This window comes from Mus caroli, unplaced genomic scaffold, assembly GCF_978045245.1.
Source record: "Mus caroli unplaced genomic scaffold, Mus_caroli_1 scaffold_11, whole genome shotgun sequence".
Classification (NCBI taxonomy): domain Eukaryota; kingdom Metazoa; phylum Chordata; class Mammalia; order Rodentia; family Muridae; genus Mus; species Mus caroli.
The window spans coordinates 59163963-59183094 of NW_028227266.1; the positions used below are offsets into that span (position 1 = coordinate 59163963).

The 19132-nt window shown below is 43.4% G+C and overlaps 1 protein-coding gene across 3 annotated transcripts in view; it reads right to left on the reverse strand.

Moving 5' to 3' along the window:
* Positions 1-12392: 12392 nt before the first annotated feature.
* Positions 12393-19132, reverse strand: part of Lrrc49 (leucine rich repeat containing 49) — a 93983-nt gene continuing 87243 nt past the window's right edge. For all 3 annotated transcript variants that reach the window (XM_021171703.3, XM_021171704.3, XM_085844688.1), the window contains 2 exons: positions 18623-18776; positions 12393-13044 (listed from right to left, as the gene is read on the reverse strand). In XM_021171703.3, the coding sequence (XP_021027362.1) occupies positions 12841-13044; positions 18623-18776 (358 nt within the window). In that variant the 3' untranslated portion in view covers positions 12393-12840. The remainder of the gene's footprint in view (positions 13045-18622; positions 18777-19132) is intronic.

A 19132-nucleotide genomic window follows, 5' to 3' on the forward strand; every position in this document is an offset into this window, starting at 1 on the left:
CAGGAGTAGTTGGGGAACACAAAACAAACTCCATGTTGTTTTTGGTGGGCAGTGAGGGTTGAGGGAGTTGCTGTTTTTTGTTTGGGGACTTTTGTCTTACTGTTGTTTTGTTTGTTTTAATTTTGATTGTTTTTTTAAGGTTTATCATTTATACATATGTGTATATCAAATTTAATAACTAACCTTTTAAAAAGGTGAATTTAGTTCACCTAGATCTACTAATTGCAAAGTTCACTTAGGTTAAATTAGCACCTAATGGATGCTTTTACTTGTTCTACCTATTGCATGTTGTATGTTCCTCTTTCAACTGCTTAGTTTATGATGACCAAATTGTTTTTGTTTGTTTGTTGTGATGTTGCCAGTCAAACACAAGATCTCACACAGACTAGCAGGTGATCTACCTCCGGCCCTGAGAATATTCTTTAGCTACACAGTTCACTGTCAGTAGCTGGACACCATTTATTCCCCTGGAATAAACATGCCCTTTAAAAACCTTGGGACAGTATCTCTCCATCCACCTCATCTCCTTTGGGTATGGAGCATTGCTTTGGGCTCAGCATGTCCCCACAACCATTCATGTGTCGAAGGTTTGGCATGTCACCCTGGAAACTTTCAGACCCCCTTTGTATTTACCAATTCTAGTGACCAAGTTTTATTCTACGTATTTTGAACTCAAGACAAGTTGGAGTCCTGGAGTCCATCCACTGTATAGGAAGCCACAGTGTTCACTTCCTTCCTTGTCAAGCTAGATTATTGAGTAAGGGTGGACATGGGGGAACTCCTTCCCATCTGTGATAAGAGTCCTCATTTCCTGTCCTTGCATTATTCAGTGTTGGCTACCTGGGGGTATTGGTGCCAAACAAAGGATCTAGAGAGGAGCATCCTCAATACCATGTCTCCTTCATCCTGACAGGACAGACAGCCTCCCCCAGTTGCCTGAGCCACAACTGGCTCTAACTGATCTGCCATTGCAGCCTCTGAATTTCAGTGTCTGGAGCCCAGGTGATCTATTTTTCATACCGGAGGCACTCTGACATAAAGTCTCATTCTTCCAGATTAATTGTGTTAGGATCACTTAGGACTGTGCTTCCTCCAGGTCCACAAAGAACAGATTAGCTAAGTTTTCCCCTCCTTTTTATCCTATATCCTCCTTACCTCCCTATCCACTCAACTCCCCCCACCTCAAAAAAACCCAATATCAAAACAAAACAAAACAAAAAAAAGGAAACATGGAGGCTGGTTGTGGCAATATATGTCTGTAATTCCATCAGTCAGGGGGCAGAGGCAGGAGGAGCAACATAAGCTTTGGGGAAGCCAGACTACAGAGTGAGGCCTCGTCTCAAAGAAAACATAACTGCACAACTCTAGTGGAAACACAACTCTAGCTTCAAGGTATTAAATAATTGATCGGCCATGTAGACAAGTGAAAGGATTGAGATGATTGGAACAGGTGTTTAAGAATTTTGGCCTAGTTGACAGTGACAGATGTTATGGTCCTCCTTCAGAAATGGATGGATCTCCCCGGCCAAATTTCAGGTTAGGTGTCAATGACACCACATACACGTATCAAGAGAACAGAAGGTGTAGGATCCACCTAGTGGGATCAAAACCTTGGAAATTGAACAGAATGCCTAAATAGCCTCTGGGTCAAAGAAGAAATCACTAGAAAGTGAAGGACATATTTTAAAGCATGTGGCTCTGCCAAGTTTCCTTAAAAATTGGAATAGGATGGAATATGGAGACAAAAAAAAGTTTTATAGACCAATACTTTTAATACACAGAGAGACAGACACAAATAAGTATCAGCCAGTAAAATCAAGATATGTTTGAAAGAATAACATATAAATATTCTAGGAAGGCAATGTTGGTTTGAAATTTGAAAAGTCAGTGAGTGCAATCCTCACCAGAGAACTAAAGAGGAACTGTGCAATCATTTCAGTAGAAGTATGTAGTATTAATATTTAATAAATTCCACTGTGGGGTTGCTTCCTGCCCAAATGGTTTATGTTCCCGAATGAAAGGCACACACATAGCCTTTATATTTATTATGTCTTATACAGCATAATAGCTGGGCAACTGTCTAGCCTCCATGTTGCTAGAATCTACCTCCCACCGATAATTCAAGTTACTACTTACTAATACCTATATTCCATCTTGGCTGCTTCCAATTGAGCAGCCCTCTGGGCTCTGTTCTCTCAGCCTCTTTACATGGCAGCTCTGGCGTCTCTATTCCTTCCTCCTTCCTCCAGGCCCCAAGCCCAGAAATCCTAACCCCCGCCTGTCTCTACTCCCCAGCTATTAGCTGCTGGCGTCTTTATGTACCAATCAGAGTTAACTGGGGGCAGCTTCCCAGAAGCTACCTGCATGAGAACTTGTAGCTGTACCAACCTTGGTCCTAAGACACTCCTGGCAAACCTGGAGTTCTCATGTTTGATTATGGCTAGACATGGCCAAAGGAGACTGAGATTTGTGTGGGTGATCTGCTCTTACAGGCAGAAAGGGCAAGATAACTTTGGTAGCTGGAACTTTCCCAGCTCCAATGAACCTTGCTTGATGCTTGAATAAAGAAACTAGAGTGAGCTAGCTGGGTGTTAGTCTTTTCCAAGAAGGCTGCACCCCTCTGCTCCTTTGCAAAATGAAGGCTTAGCATCTTGATGAGCTTCTCTGTCTACTGCAGCACCTACAACTGACATTAATCAATAGCTTCCTTAGACATTGAGTTGGCAATTCTAGCCTATGCAATAAGACAAGAAGGAAAAATAATGAGAATTATATAGAAAAGGAAGATATATGTAACAATGTCACTATTTGTACAAAAATAAATTTTTTGGGGTTTGAAAAGTCCTAAGAAATAATATGGGATGGCTCTGGGATACAAATTCAAAAAAGCAAACTTATATCATTTAAGATTTTAAGATAGTTGTTTTCTATAAAGTTGTTGTGAACATGAAACATGAAACTAGTCAATACCAAGTATTTGTCCCTATAGGAAAAATAAAGTTAGAGTCTTGTGTATTTTTTGTTTTGTTTTTTTGTTTGTTGGTTTTTTGTCAATCAAGCAAAGCATTCCTTTGTTTTAAAGTGCGTTTCTGCTTAAAGACATCTTTTCAAGTGGATGCTGCTAATTCATTAACACTGAGCTCATGCAAATAGCACAGTGATTTCAGACCCAAGCAAAGTTTATCTAATAAATGCATCTTTTCTAAGATGCACAACATAACTTTTTTGAATTTAGGGACACTGGAGATTTAGGAATGGTAACTCTGAAGGGGTATTTATTTATTTAATGTTTGTGAGTACAGCATTGCTGTCTTCAGACACACCAGAAGAGGGCATCAGATACCATTACAGATGGTTGTGGTTGCTGGGAATTGAAGTCAGGAACTCTGGAAGAGCAGTCAGTGCTCTTAACCACTAAGCCATCTCTCCAGCCCTGTGGGGGCATTTTAAATAGCAGAATCATTTTAAAAAATGCATAAAATGCAGTAACTATAGCACCAAATAACAAATGAAAATGCACTTGTTATATCTTGAAAACTCAAACAAGAAGGCAGTTTGCCATGTAGACTTCTTCTGGGAGCATGGATATCGGGTTGCTCTTGCTCTTAAACCACTTTGTGCATTTCCACTAATATTTGGGAAAACTGTGAGTATTGACTTGAAGATTATGAATAAATTTTATCTAGGAGACAAACTTCCAAATATAGACGTTGAGAATTCTAAGAATCAACTATATATAAAACAACCATGTCTTTGGCTATGAGAATATAATAAAACTTTAATAAATAAAAATACTGTTATTCAGTTAAGTTAATCAACTTGTGTATGTGTGTGTGTGTCTGTGTGTAGTTCATGTGCAAATACATGTGGATGTGCATGTATTGGTGTATATATTTGTGTAGGGGCCAAAGGTCAATGTAAGGAATCTCAATTGCTCTCCACATAATATGTTTTAGATAGAATTTCTCATTGAACCTAGAAATAATCAATTCTTCTAGACTGTGCAGCCAGCAAGTCTCAGGGACCTTCCTGTTTCTGCTTCCCCCCAGGCTTGGGACCATGGCACCTGGAGCCATGCCTGGTTTTTTTTTTACATGTGTGCTGAGGGTCAAACTGGGATCTTTGTGCTTGCATAGCAAACACTTTACCAGTTGAGCCATCTCACCAGCATAGATAGTTAACTCTTAGAGAGAGTTTCTGTAGCTCATGCTTTTAGACACATTTGCCCATGGTCTGTTGGTTTTGTTGCTTTGCTTCTGAAGGTGGCTTTTGAAGCTATGATACTTCATGTAAGTTTCTTACATCGTGGTATCCATGAAGCAAACAAAGAAGGAAGATTAGGTCCCACCGACTCCTTCCAGGACAAACACTCCAACACCTTCAGTTTCACTCCTACACTTAATTTCAATTTCCCCATCTGTTAAATGATCCACCCCTACACAATCATAAACAGATCAACCAAGCCTTTAGCACAGAGGCCGTTGGGAGCCAATGAAAGATTCTAACCACAGCAATGCTAAGAAATAAATTTGCCTCAGAATAAAAAGCCGTCTTAAAACTTAGGGCTGGAAAGTTTTTAAATGCAGAAAAAATATATCACATAGCAAGATAATAGTCATGGTTTGAGAGCCTCTCCAGTTCACTGTAGACTGGATAGAGTCCCAAGTCTTTAAAAAAAATTATTGGCAAGACATTTCTAAAATTATATTAAAATACAAGAGACAGATTAGCTAAAGCAACTTTTTAAAGATTAAAAATGAAGTTCAAAGTATTATGATACTTGTTTTCAAGACTTATTTAGAGATGCAGTAATCAAAATAATGTAGGATTTGTGTAAAAAGTGAAACAAGGACACACTAGTAATGAAAAAGAAATCTATATGAGCATATCTAGGTAAGTGGCTTGCTTTGCCTTTTCTTTTCAAAAGGTAAGACAGTTGAATGTGGGGAAGGAAACCCTTTGGAACAGTCTGTTTTGGAACGAGTGGGCTTCCACATGGGAGGCAAAATAAAACTTGACATGGGCCTCACACCACTGACAAGATGAGCATGGTAGGTGCATACTTGTAACCCCAGCACTTGGGAGGCTGAGGCAGTTTGAGGCCAGCTTGAACAACAGCTTTGAGTTTTGAATTCAGCCTGGATTACTTTATCTCAAAACAACAAAAAATCCAATCAATGAATCAATGCAAGAAGGGCCATCGTCCCAAGAGTAACCAGCACAACTATCCAGCACAAATGTACAGGAAGGAGAGCCAACCTTCCTAACTCTGTGACCCTTAATACAGTTCCTTATGTTGTGGTGACCCTCAACCATAAGACTATTTCATTGCTACTTCACAACTGTACTTTTGCTACTGTTATGAATCGAAATGCATATTTGGAAATGGAGGGCTGCCAAGGGGGTTGTGACCCACAGGTTGAGAACCACTGAAAGAGCGACACGCTCTGCAAATGTGGGGTGGGAAGAGCATTTTCAGAGAGATCATAAAAATCACACAGCATAGAAATGCATACACTCTTGATCTACCTAGAATCCACAGAGGACTCACGTAAATCAATACCAAAGACCGTTCAAGGATTTATAGAAAAAAGAGGGTCACAGTCCTGAACATTTTACAAAAGATTTAAAGATGATCACGAAGCACACAAAAATGTGTCCAACAGAACTCCACATCACATCCACACACAGCAAAAATATAGTTAAAGCAGCAATGAACTGCTTGGAACAGTCACACAAGCACAGCCCACATCGTTTAAAGCTCACAGCAAATGAGGGCAAAAGCAGATAGCTCTTGGAGCCCTTACCCATTGCTTTTGCTAGAGGCTGGGTAGAATTGTCTGTCCACAATGAAAAAATGCACAGCCATTCCTACTAAAGTTAAACTTGCAACTATTTTGTGAGGAGAGGTTGCGCTGCAGAAAAGGATCCCTGCAAAAATGTCTACCTGCCCGGAACCAGTCTGGAAACAGCCCAGTAGAACGGATAATCAAAGTGTGATATGTTTGCAGTAAAACAAATCAAAGGGCTAGTAATACACAGCACAATCCAGTTGGCTCTCAAAGCACTGTGTTGGGGGAGAAACCTGTATTCCTGTGTGGTTCTGCTCTCATGGTTTTACAGTTGTAGGGGCTTACACAGGAGCGCAGGATGTTAACTATGTTTCCAAACTGCATCAGGTTGTGTACTTGTTACACTCTGCTGTGCATTAGTTGGCTTTCTAACACTGTGATAAAACACTATGACCAAAGGTAACTTGGGGTGTGTGTGTGTGTGTGGTGGGGTTTGGCTTACACATTCTGATCAGCCAATCACTAAGAAAAGTTGGGGCAGGAGTAAACTCAAGCAAGAGCCATTGCAGAACGTTGTGTACTGGCTTGCTTCTCATGGCTTGCTCAGCCAGCCTTTTTGTATCACCCAGGACTACCTGGCCAGGGTGGCAACAACTACAGGGGGCCAGGCCCTCACACATCAATCATCAATCAAGAAAATGCTTTACAGACATGCCCACAGGCTAACTCAAGGAATCAATTTCTCAACTGACATTCCCTCTTGCCCAGGAGACTCGAGCTCACTTCACATTAACAAAAATCTAACCAGCCCACTTGTATGTAAACATCATCTTAATACAAGTTCCTTGAGTAATCTTTCCTCTGTACGGAAGATACCAACTGAGTATACAATATACACAGACAACTGCCACACACAAAACTGACACACAACCTGGCACACACACATGAACATACATACATACATACATACAACCTGGAATACACAAACCAACACACACTCTGGCATACATACATGAACACACATAACCTGACACACACACGAGTACACACACCTAACCTGGTATACACACACAAACACATACACAAAACCTGGCATACATACACATACACACACACAACCTGGCACACACACAACCTGGCACATACACACACAAACAAACAATCTGGCACACACACATGAACACATCATGCACACAACATGGCATACACATCCGAACACACAACATGCTTGTTAGTGATGGTGTGGGACAACTAGAGATTGTCTGCTTGTGGAAAGCTCCAGTAGACATCTCTTTCTAAAGCAATGTGACAATAGTGAATACGGCTGCATGTGCTGCAGGCCAGCAGGTCCTGTGCATGCTGTGTAGCATGTTCTTAAACATATTCTTAAAATACAATATATTATGTGTGTTCACGTGTGTATGCCAAGTTGTGTGTATATATGTTTATGTGTGTATGCCAGGGTGTTTGTGTGTTTGTTTGTGTATGCCAGGTTGTATATATGTGTGCTCATGTGTGGATGTCTGATTGTGTGTATGTATGTTCATGTGTAGATGTCAGGTATGTTTGACAGGAAACTCTTTTTTTTTTTTTTCTCGAGACAGGGTTTCTCTGTGTAACCTTGGCTATCCTGGAACTCACTCTGTAGACCAGGCTGGCCTCGAACTCAGAAATCCGCCTGCTTCTGTCTCCCAAGTGCTGGGATTAAAGGTGTGTGCCACCACTGCCCAGCGACAGGAAACTCTTAATGTCCACTCACAGTACCCAGCCTATAGAGGAGTCACAAACAATATCAAACAGGAAACAACTACTATCATCAAAAAACAAGGATGATCCTCAGAAAAATTGAAAAGAAAATACAGGGAGAAAACTGCATGTGATTTATACAAATTTGGAAAATATGAAATCCAATTAAATAAACTCCCTATGCATTTATGCATAACAGGAATAGTAGGGAAACAGGAATGGATAATCAGCATGAAATCCAATATAGTGGTTACCTTTAGGGACGGAAGGAGGGGCTGGGGGCTCCTTCTCTATTTGTAATGTGTTATTTTAAGAACCTGAAGCAAATGTGGAAAATATTAAGATCTGTTATGCTTGGTGGTGAGCCGGGTATTTATTTGAGATACTATTCAGTACGCATTTCTGCATGGTGAAATATTTCAAGATAAACACCAAGAAGGAGTCAGTTCTCTTATTGCTGAAGTTTAGAGGAACCCTAATAAGGAATTCCGTTTCATTGTCTCGTAAAGAAACGAATCTGCTCCCTAAGGAGTGGACTTACTCTCCGGGACTCATTTACTCTCTAGAGCTTTCAATGCACTTTGGAAAGGATTCGAGGTAGTTTGCAAGAAAGGGCACATACCAAGAACCAGGAAGACATAAATATAAGCAGAAGGTCAGGATCAAAGATAACAAATATTCCATCAATACGCTTGACCACAGTGGTTGTGATCAAGTTTCCAACTTGGCTCAGAATTTCTTGGCAACAGTACCCACCCCTCCATCTCGAGCTGACCCAGAAAAGCAGGCTAGGAAAACTAACCTTTGTTCTTTAAGGTTTAAAATTAATATTTTCCTGAGCAGCCTTCCCTCTGCTTCATCTTATATTTGTTTTGCTGACTAGCCAGGCGCCTCTCTCTCCTCCTTTTCATCCTGATGTTTCCTCTTCTTCCCGGACTCCAACCCCAGAGTATCTTACTTAACAGTCTGAGAGATGGGAGAATTAAAGCCGGAGTTTACTCACAGAAGAGCTGACAGGTAAGTGTGGGGTAACAGTAAGGAAAGGGGAGGCATGGGAAGATGGCTTAGTCTGACGTGCTTCCCATGTGAGCATGAGGGCCTGAACTCCATCTTTAGCATCCAGGTGAAGCAGCCAGGGGTGAAGGAACTGTGCCTGAAATCTGTAATTGCATCTGTAATGCCATCACTGGGGAGGTGGAGATGGGAGGACCCCTGAGGCTCACTGGCCAGCCAGACCAACCAAATCCAGTGAGAGACCAAGTCTCAAAAGATAAGGGAGGGAGTGATGTCAACCTCTGACCTCCACACTCATGTGCACTAACACACACACACACACACACACACACACACACACACACACACACGGACACACGGATACACATGGACACAATCCCCTTCACATAAAATATAAGAGGATATGAATTATTATCAACTCTAAATCAGCTTAATTATAATCAAAGAAATCATAAAACACTAATAAGATGTGACTACATTAAAAAAAATATAAGAAGCCAGGCAGTGGTGGTGCACGCCTTTAATCCCAGCACTTGGGAGGCAGGGGCAGGTGGACTTCTGAGTTTGAGGCCAGCCTGGTCTACAGAGTGAGTTCCAGGGTAGCCAGGGGAACACAGAGAAACCCTGTCTCAAAAAATAAAAAAAATAATAATAAGAAGAAGAAACGGTAAACTAATTTTCTGAAATATAAAGTAGTATGACACCTGCTGCTAAATTCTATTGGCTCAAAATTTTATAATTTAGTTCAATCCAAGCTTCTCCTTCACCTCTCACCGCCTATAACCACACCCACTAAGGGTCTGTGCTTGACTGTCTAGCCATTATCTGCTCCTCCCCATGTGCCACTGGCCTCTGTGGTTGGCTAGCAAGTATTCCCATTCGCCTAAGCCAATCCCCCAATATTGCCACTCACCCCTGTATTCCCTACCCCACACCCCACCAGTCAGTACACTTAGTACCTCTGCCAATAAAATAAAACCAGAGTGCAACCACTCCTGATAACTGCCCCCCCTGCCATCTGGATCCCACCACGATCTCTGCCTAGATGGGTAGAGTACCCACTCAACATGACCTGCTTAGTTTCTTTCTTGTACTTGACACGTCATGTTGACTATCCACACATTTTTGGTAACAACACGGCTGGTATTCTTACACTTTTCATACATCCTCACTGTGTAACAGTGTGCATGAGCTCATATGTATTTCATGTTAGACTTTATACTTTGTGTCCTCCAGTGTCTTTTTTTTTTTTTTTTTTTTTTTTGAGACAGGGTTTCTCTGTGTAGCCCTGGCTGTCCTGGAACTCACTCTGTAGACCAGGCTGGCCTCAAACTCAGAAATCTGCCTGCCTCTGCCTCCCAAGTGCTGGGGAGTGTCTTAAACATATTGGAGAAATGCTGTTTTAAGTTCTCAACATAATAACAAAACACAAAAGCAGATAAAAAGGCTGCTGGAAACAATTATTTTTGAGGTTGGTGAGATAGCTTGACCACCAACCCTGATGACCTGAGTTCAACTCCTGGGTCCTAAATGACAGAAGGAGATAACAGACTAACACCAGTTGTCATCTGACATCCAAACGCACACTTTAGTGCACACACACACATACACACACACACACACACACACACACACACACACACACACACACATATGCACATTTTCTTGACAGTGAACAGAGGACCTGCCTTCTAGTTTTTGGTTGAAATGTGATTAGCTGATCTTTTCTGCCCAGTTGTTCAATACTCAGATAGGTGTGACTAGAATACATATATTAGATTGTTAGTTTAAATACGAGGGCACCTGTAATGAGCCCTGAGCAATCTAAGACACTGCTCAAAGAATCTTGGTTGTCATGGTCATTATCATTCACCAAGGAGAATATGCATCTCAGAGTAGTGGCTGGCTTGATCAAAAACTTGGCAGGCTTGTGTTGGTCCACATACCAGGCATTCAGTGGAGTGAAGTGCCATGAGTGCAGAGCTGATAGCAGCTCTATCCTTGGCTCAGTGGTAGTTGAGTAACTTTAGATCACACTCCAAGTGTGTGGGTCTGACTGCTGGAGCTGAACACGGATGGGCGCATGTGGTGGTCTGAATAGGAATGATCTCCACAGACTCCTGTGTGTGAATGCTTGGCCCAAAGGGAAGGGCACTGCTAGGAGGTATGGCCTTGTTAGAGGAAGTGACACTCCAGGGGTGGGCTTTGAGATCTCCTATGTTCAAGCTTCACCCAGTGTGGCACATAGTCTCCTGCTACCTTCAGATCAAGATGTAGAACTCTCAGCTCCTTCTCCAGCACCATATCTGCCTGCATGCCATGTTTCCCACCATGACAATAATGGACGAAACTTCTGAAACTGTAAGCCAGACCCGATTAAATGTTTTTCTTTATAAGAGTTGCCATGGTCACAGTGTCTCTACACAGCAATGAAACCCTAGCTAAAACAATGCAGTATCTCCCTACTGAGTGGACACTGGGTGTTCTTACTTTGGGGCGACCATGGGCTCAACTTCTGCTTGAGATTGCACAATGAAAGAAGTGATCCTTTGGCACACAGGAACCTATACTGGGGCTGGGGTGGGGGTTGGGAGTGTTGGCATTTATTCTCCTCGCCTGATGGTCCTGGGAAATTCCAAGTAGAAAGAGAAGTTTGTTCCCTGGATCTCCACTCACTCCTGACAGAGTGCTCTAGTCACTTGGAGGTCTTTTCATCCTGAGGTAATTCTTCTCACCTCAGAACTCCAGTAATCAAGATGAGCTTGGAGGGTAGAGTCCGAAGGATATGAGAGAGAAAGCCCGAGGTCTAAGAGACTATGTTTAGAAGAGATGGAAGACGAGGGAATGTATCACCTTTTTGAGGAATTCTCATCAAAGGAATAATTATTCCTCCTATCTGTTTAGCATGTCTTAAGGTGACTCCATCTTCCTGTCTGGTGGTCACTTAGCTAGGTTACTGACCAGCTCGGCTGGAGTCTCACGTCTCCATCCGGGTCAGGAGTAGATCCCATTCTCCTGACCAGAGGGAAATGACTTTCCCTTAATGGGTCTGTAACACAATGAAGAAAATAAGGTTCAGGTGGGTCCCAAGAGAGCCAGGCAGAAACCCAGGTGCTGAAACGCTAACCCAGCATCGAGATGTAAACCTCTATGTTCAGAAACACCATAGTAACCTATGAAGCTGGAACCTGGGTCTGAGAGGCTGACAGGGAGGTGGATCTTTCTTAGTAATGCCATAGCAGCGCTCAGCTTCCTCCTGGGCCTCTCTGCCTGGCTTTATGGTCTTACATCTCCTCTTCTTGTTCGCCCACATCCGGTGTTCTTACTGACAACAGTAGCTTGTAGGCAGAGTCTGAGCACATTAGACAGAGTTCACTGATTTACCTGTAAGATTGGCTTCCCGAGGTTGTATCATCCACTCTGATCTGAATGGATCAGCCAAAACCTCTCATTGTCTTATTTCCCTGTTTGATTTTCAAATTGAACTTAAAAAAACTAGAGTTTTCTATCCTTAATATTTCTGAAGGATGAGTGCACATGTGTGCCTATTAATGAAGACCCACAATAGTCAATGACAGGGGGAAACACCTTTCAAAGACGCACATTATATACATGCCTGCATCTGACATTCTCTCCAGAGTCCTTAAGACCAAGCACTCCTTCCTGTGCTCACTGCCTTCACAGTTTCAGCCCGCACTGACTCCCTGTGGTGCACTGAGGTACCTGCAAAGCCTCTATCAGGGACATAGGAGGACAACAGGGATCGCACCAACAGGGACATAGGAGAACAACAGGAACCGCACCAACAGGAAAAGAACACAACCCTACAACAAACTGGACTGTTTTTTAACTAATGTATTTATTCTTCACTCATAAAAAAAGACGTATGCTTGGCTTTAAAATCATGACATAAAATAAAAAGGCAAAAAAAGAGGAAAGTCTCAGCTGGAGGTTGGTGGAGGCATCTCATGCTAGCCCATCAGCACACAGCGAGCTTGGGACTGGGGCAGGCGCACCAGTCAGAGCGGGAGCCGAAGAAGCACTTCTGACCTAGCAGCCAGGCCTCCTCTAATCGCTGCTTGGTTTCCCAAGGTTGTGTGGTCAGCATGCACAGGAAAGAGTCCCCCTCTCTCCTGCCTCCCTCCTTTCTCCACAGTGTAGGGGGGCGAGGCTTTGATGCCACTCTTTCTAGACTGTGCGGTAGTGGTGGTGTCTCATCATGTCTAACCTGCATCTTACCAAACTTCGAAAAAGCTCCAATTGCCCAAGTCTGAAGTAGGAGCCATCCCTATTTCTGGTCAGTGATCTGCTGCAGGCAGAGTTTCATGTAGGAATCCTTGCTGCGGATCTCTATGACAGCGTCTCTCACAAGCTCGATGAACATCTGTGGCCACAGCTTCTGCAGAGCCTCGTTTTTCATGTTGATGGCTGTGGCTTCCTTCACCAGGTCTTCTACATACAACCTGCAGAACTTCTTCTTGTCCTTTATTTCCTATCAAGAAAAGAAATATTTACATTAAACCAAAACTAATTCAACAGCCAAAACAACAATTAACAGAACTGGAGGGGCTTAAAAGATTCATTCTGCAGATCCTGGTCCCGGTCCTTCAGGGTGGGAATTCTTTCCCAGAATCTCTTGAGAGAGGGCTCTGCCTCAGCGGGCAGCAAGTACGGCCTCACTGCTTTCCAGCCTTCTGCTTCCACTGAGCCCAGGGCTTTGCAGAGGTGAACATGTTGGGGTGTTTGTTGATGATGAACATTCTAATTAGTCTGGGGTTAGCTACCATCTGCACAATCCTTTATACTCACTCATACCTCGAGTTTACTCCTTGTAGAGAGAACTACAAAACATCACACTATAGTGGAGACTATTTGGGCAAAGTTTGAGAAAAGTGGCAAAGAGGAAGAAGAAATGTCGCAAGCCTTGGACCCACAGCAGGCCGTCGCGACAGAAAGAACAGCGTTCTTACTTAGCTTCTGGATCGGGCAGTCTGAAGGTGGGAAAGCTGTTTGTTTTCTAAACACAGCATGGCGAGTTCAGAGCCAGAAGACATTTGGGTATTCAGCTCCAGTTTCATCAAGGGTTCTAATAAAGCTATTCTTTTGGGGTTGGGGGTTTAGCTCAGTGGTAGAGGTTTTTAGTTTAGTATGCTTTAAGACCCTGGGTCTGATTCCCAACTCTCTCAATACTCTCTCTCTCTCTCTCTTGTCTACTCATGTTATTAGAGGGAAACTTTGGTGCAATACATGTGATAATGAGAGCCATATCCTAGGTAACTTGTGTTGATCAGGGTAGGAAGGCTAGGTACTGATAAGAAACTTGAGAAAAAGATCTATTTAAACCTCAAACTCAGCCGGGCAGTGGTGACACATGCCTTTAATCCCAGCACTCAGGAGGCAGAGGCAGGTGGATTTCTGAGTTCGAGGCCAGCCTAGTCTACAGCGTGAGTTCTAGGACAGCCAGGGCTACACAGAGAAACCCTGTCTTGAAAAACCAAAAACAAACAAACAAACAAACAAACAAACAAAAAACAAACAAACAAAAAACCATAAAAAACCAAACCCTCAAAGTCAAAACACATTTCTATGATGAATCTAATTAATGGCACTGATATCATTGTTGAATGACATGGTTAGTCAGTAATCAACCAATGTCTAGAGAGGACAGTCCCTGTTGTAGGCCTGAAGATGGTAATCTTCAGGAAGCACAAGAAACAGCGGGAGAAGCTGGGCAGGGCACCCAGGAGGTTGCAGTGCTCCGGGGGGCTGTCAGAAACTCACTCTATGGCCCTGGACAATTCCCGAGCTTCCAGTTTTCTTCTGGATTATTTAAAGTGCCTTGAATCTCTTTTAGATGAGGCACGAGAATGGATGGATGGGAGAGCCTCGAACAACACGACATGTAATGAAAGGGACTGTTTAGCCAGATTTGTGAGCAGCTCACCTCCATTACTTTCCCCAGCCTCTCGTGCACAGGAGAGAGGCTGAGTCCTCTGGCTGCACTGCTCTAAGTGATTTTCAAGATGTGGGCGCTGGGTGTAGGAGCAGGAATGCTGGGCTGTGAGTCAGGAGACAGTGATTAAGGGACTTGGGCAAGGTCTCCCAGGTAATAAGTGGTGATCAGGGCTCAGGGCCAAGTCTCCTGACAACTAGCTTGGTGCTTGTCCCAAAGCGTCATGTGGCTTCAGATTTCTTCCTTTGCCTTTGAGCTGTCTCAGAATAGAAGCCCACATCTCCTCAAGTTACTTCTTCATTGTGTTTTTATCGATTAAGCCACTTTAATCCAGACTGTTTGTTTGATTTCGCTGAGGCTATTTTTATTACAAATTACCTTGACTGTCAAACTTATAAAGCAATCTTCCTGTATAGCTGGGCACTTAGAAGTTCAGAAGTTACCTCTACCTTACCAAGGCAGTGAGGTCTCCTTCAAAACAACAGCAACAAAAGAACTTCAGAGTTTTAACTTTATGCTTGATCTGGAGTTAATTTTTGTTGTACCATGGGGGTGGGTTTAGTATGTTTCTCTCCACAGTATCTATGAGATAGACTGCCCCCACCAGTTGGTAACGGCTGCTGTCTGCCTAAGTCTCCCAAGCATGCACAGTGTGGCTCTGGTTCTGTTGTCCGGAGTCTGTCTATTCCTGCCTTGCTTTACCTGCAATATTACTCTGCTTAAGAGGTTCTTGTCAACCTAACACAGCCAGAGATATCTGGGAATAAGAAACTCAACTGAGAAGACGGGTCCATTAGCCTGGTCTGGAGGCAAGTCTGTAGGTCATTTTCCTGACTAATGGTTGCAGTGGGAGGGCCCAGTTCATTGTGGGCTGTGCCACCCCTGGGCTGGGTGTCCTGAGTGGCATAAGAAAGTAGGCTGAGCAAGCCATTGGGAGCAAGCCAATAGGGAGCACACCTCCATGGCTTCTGTTCATTTCCTGACTCCAGTTTCCTCCCTTGAGTTCCTGCCCTAATGTCCCTGGATGAGGAACTACATCTGTAAGATGACATAAACCCCCTCCTCTCCATGTTGCTTTTGGCCCAGTGTTTTAGCACAGCAACAGACACCTAAGGAGGGAGCACACATGCCCTTATCACAGTTACTTGGTATCTGGCAAAGCACCTTTTACTCTTGTGTACTTACGGTTCTAGTGCTATCCAATAACGCTTAGGATTAAATAACAGCACAAACTTCAACTAGAACTGCCTTATGAAGATTTAACATTTAATAGCAGAGAATGTGGGCTGGAGAGATGGCTCAGAGGTTAAGAGCACTGGCTGCCCTTCTAGAGATCCTGAGTTCAATTCCCAGCAAGCACATGATGGCTCAGAACCATCACATAATGAAATCTGATGACTCCTTCTGGTATGCGGATGTACATGCAGATATACATTAAATAAATAAAGCTTTAAAAAATAGCAGAGAATGCTTTTGCTATGAATATAAACTTTTTTCCAGTTCTTCTTCAGTGACCTGCAACAAACATTCAGTTTCCCGTTTAAGGGCACTCATTTGAGTGTTTGCATGCATGTTGAACCAAAAGGTCAGTGCCACGTGGTTTCCTCTGTGGAAAGTGCTCCACCTTATTGTGTGAGGCAAGGTCTCTTACTGAATTTGGAGCTCACTGATTCAGTGAGACTAGCTGGCCAATAAGCTCCGGGAAACTCCCTGTTCCTGTCTCCTCGGTGCTGGGATCACAGTGCACATCGCCGCCACACACCGCCACACCAGGCTTTGCACATTGGTTTGGGAATCCAAGCTCAAGCCTCCTGCTTGTGAGGTGAGCACTTTGCTGCCTGAGGTGTCTCCCAGTTCCAGCCTAGAAATATTTTCTTATCTGTTCTCACATTTATCAGTTTATTTTTTTATCATTACAGTAAATGATATCCTATTTTAAATTTATTTTTACACTGGCTGTAAGGAGTGTAACTCATTTAATGTTCTTCTGTATTCTGCCTGATATTTTATTTCACTTTTATTTTTAAGTGTGTGTGTGTGTGTGTGTGTGTGTGTGTATGTGAATGCATTGCCCACAGACACCAGAGGAGGGCACCAGATCTTATGAAGCTGGACCTAAAAGTGTGTAGCTCGGAATGAACTCCAGTCCCCTGCAAGGGCAGCACGTGCTCTTCACTCCTGAGCGGCCTCTCTGGCTCCAGCCTGGTGTTTTAAAGGACTTTGGTGTCACTATGTCTAAGTATCTGGTCTGCTTCTTCTTTTTCTAGCAATTTGGTAGATTTTAGAGTCAATGCTGTGTTGTCTACCTTAAAACAAGAGTTTACTTTTTAAACATTCCTTACAAAATCGAAGTTAACACTCATAAGGACCTAGTTCTCGAGGACACTGACTTGGTATCTTCCCCCATGAAATTGTCCCTGTTTGAATGCAGCAATTTTATATTTTCTAAAATTCTTCCATGAGAATTTCTATATTAGACTTCTTAAGTATGTGTATGTATGTGTGTACATATATATATACATATATACACATATAAACATATACATACATACACACATGCACATATACACACATATATTACATATATTATTATTATTATTATTATTTGACTCACAGGACCAACTCTCCTCAGGACAAGGGCCCATAATCCTTTCAGCTCTCACTTTCCTCTTCTGGCACAACTGGGAATCCCTTATTAGTGGCACTGCACTCTTGGCCTCACAGGTGGCTTGGTCTCCTCATCTTATCTGACAGCTTCCTCTAAGCTCTGAATGGTTTTACATTTGACTCTGTTCAACTATAGAAACACTGACTGCACATGTGCCTGAGTGATGCCTGGAATGAACCCTCAGCCCTGTGCACTCGTCAAGTGCTCCACTGAGCACCCCAGACCTCCCACACTAACATAAAGCAGAAGCTAAGCACCCTTTAGGATGCTGCAGAAACGTTGAGAGATGGGTCGTAAACAGTTTTCAAGCTGTAACCCACAGGCTTCTATGGCCTCCAAAGATGCTTCAGATTGAGAGCAGGGTGAAGGGGAAGGGAAAACCCAGAAAATCCAACTACGTTCTGATTAGAGGAAGTGCAGAGCACTCCCCACTGCATTTCCTAGGGCACCACCACAGCTGCTATTAGGCACAACAGCCTTACAGCCACTTCTCAATACAGAGCTTGGAGCTGCCAGATAAAACACATGAATGCCACCTGCCTGTGGTTTTACTTCTAATTTATATATATATACATCTGTGAAACAATCTCTATCTCCATCTCTCTCCTCTTCAGTCCTTCCGCCCCTCTCTCTCTCCCTCCCTTCTTCCCTCCCTCTGTTTACAATTATATCTAACTTGTCTGAAGAGCTACAGTGATTTACGTAGCTCTCATATACAGGCACTGGACATGTTGTCAGATGCCACAATAACTGTCCCTGCTCTTTCTTGCCCTTTTGTCTTCTGTCACTGCACGGATCTGCTGCAGCGCGGCACTCTCTTGCTCTTCTGGTGCACAGCACTTCTTCAGCTATCTGGTGAGTGCCAGAAGGGCAGGCACTGCGCACTTTCTGCCCTGTGGCTCTGGGCACAGCAATGCTGTATCCCCTCAGTGAACCTCACAGAAGAAGCCCACGCTTGGTCCCCTGCCTATGAAGCTCTGCTGGGATCGAAGCAGCCATACAGTGACATTAGGAAGTTCATGGTGAAGAATGAAATGCATAGGCTAGCACACCACAGGCCGAGCCAAGAGCTCTGGAGTGGAGACTCTGCTGAGCTCTCTGCTGCTCGGGGACCAGCTGCACAAACACCCATGGACGCATCTCTCCCTTTTTCTTAATTTAGACAGATCAGGCCTGTGCGGCCTATTTTGGGCCAGATTTTTGGCACAGCTTTCCTTTGAAGATGCTTTTGTGCTGAGATGGAAACACTGAATCCAGAGCCTTCCTCTTAAGCTTGATGGCCTCCTGTTCCCTGCTGGTGTTCTCGGGGTTGTGTGTAAGGAGGACGAAATACAAGACCTCCAGACCCGTGTGTGTGTGTGTGTGTGTGTGTGTGTGTGTGTGTGTGTGTGTGTGTATGTGTGTGTGTGTGTGTACTACAGGAAGCAACAGACCCACAGATTCACGTACTTCCAGCTTCTCGTGGTAGAATTCTCGGGTGGTGTAATTCAGGGTAGCGCGGTTCGTGTTTTCCCCCAAGAACCTCTTGCTGTCACTGGTCTCCTCACAGATGATGCCAGGCTTTTTACCTTTGCTTTCCAGTAGATATCGGAATTGCTTTTTCCTGCAGAATATAGTAAAGGGACTCAGAGTTATTTATCAGAATATAAAGGTCACGTGCAACTTTTGCTGACTTCAGAGGCAGTGAAGCCTTTGTTGAAGTCCAGGTTTCTGAGTTTGAATAGTCGCTGTTTGAGCTCAGCTTAGTGCCCCAGTGTTTCCACTACTTAAGGTGTCTGATGCACAGTCTCACTACTGTAGCCCAGGCTGGCCTCAAACTCTCAATCCTCTGGTCTCTGCCTCCTGGCAACTAGAACTGAAGGCTTGTGACAGTGTTAGCCCCGCCTACATTCTCTTGATGTGTGACTGTCAATCATCAACACTAACACATCTCAAACATTTCTAACAAAGCTAAACGAA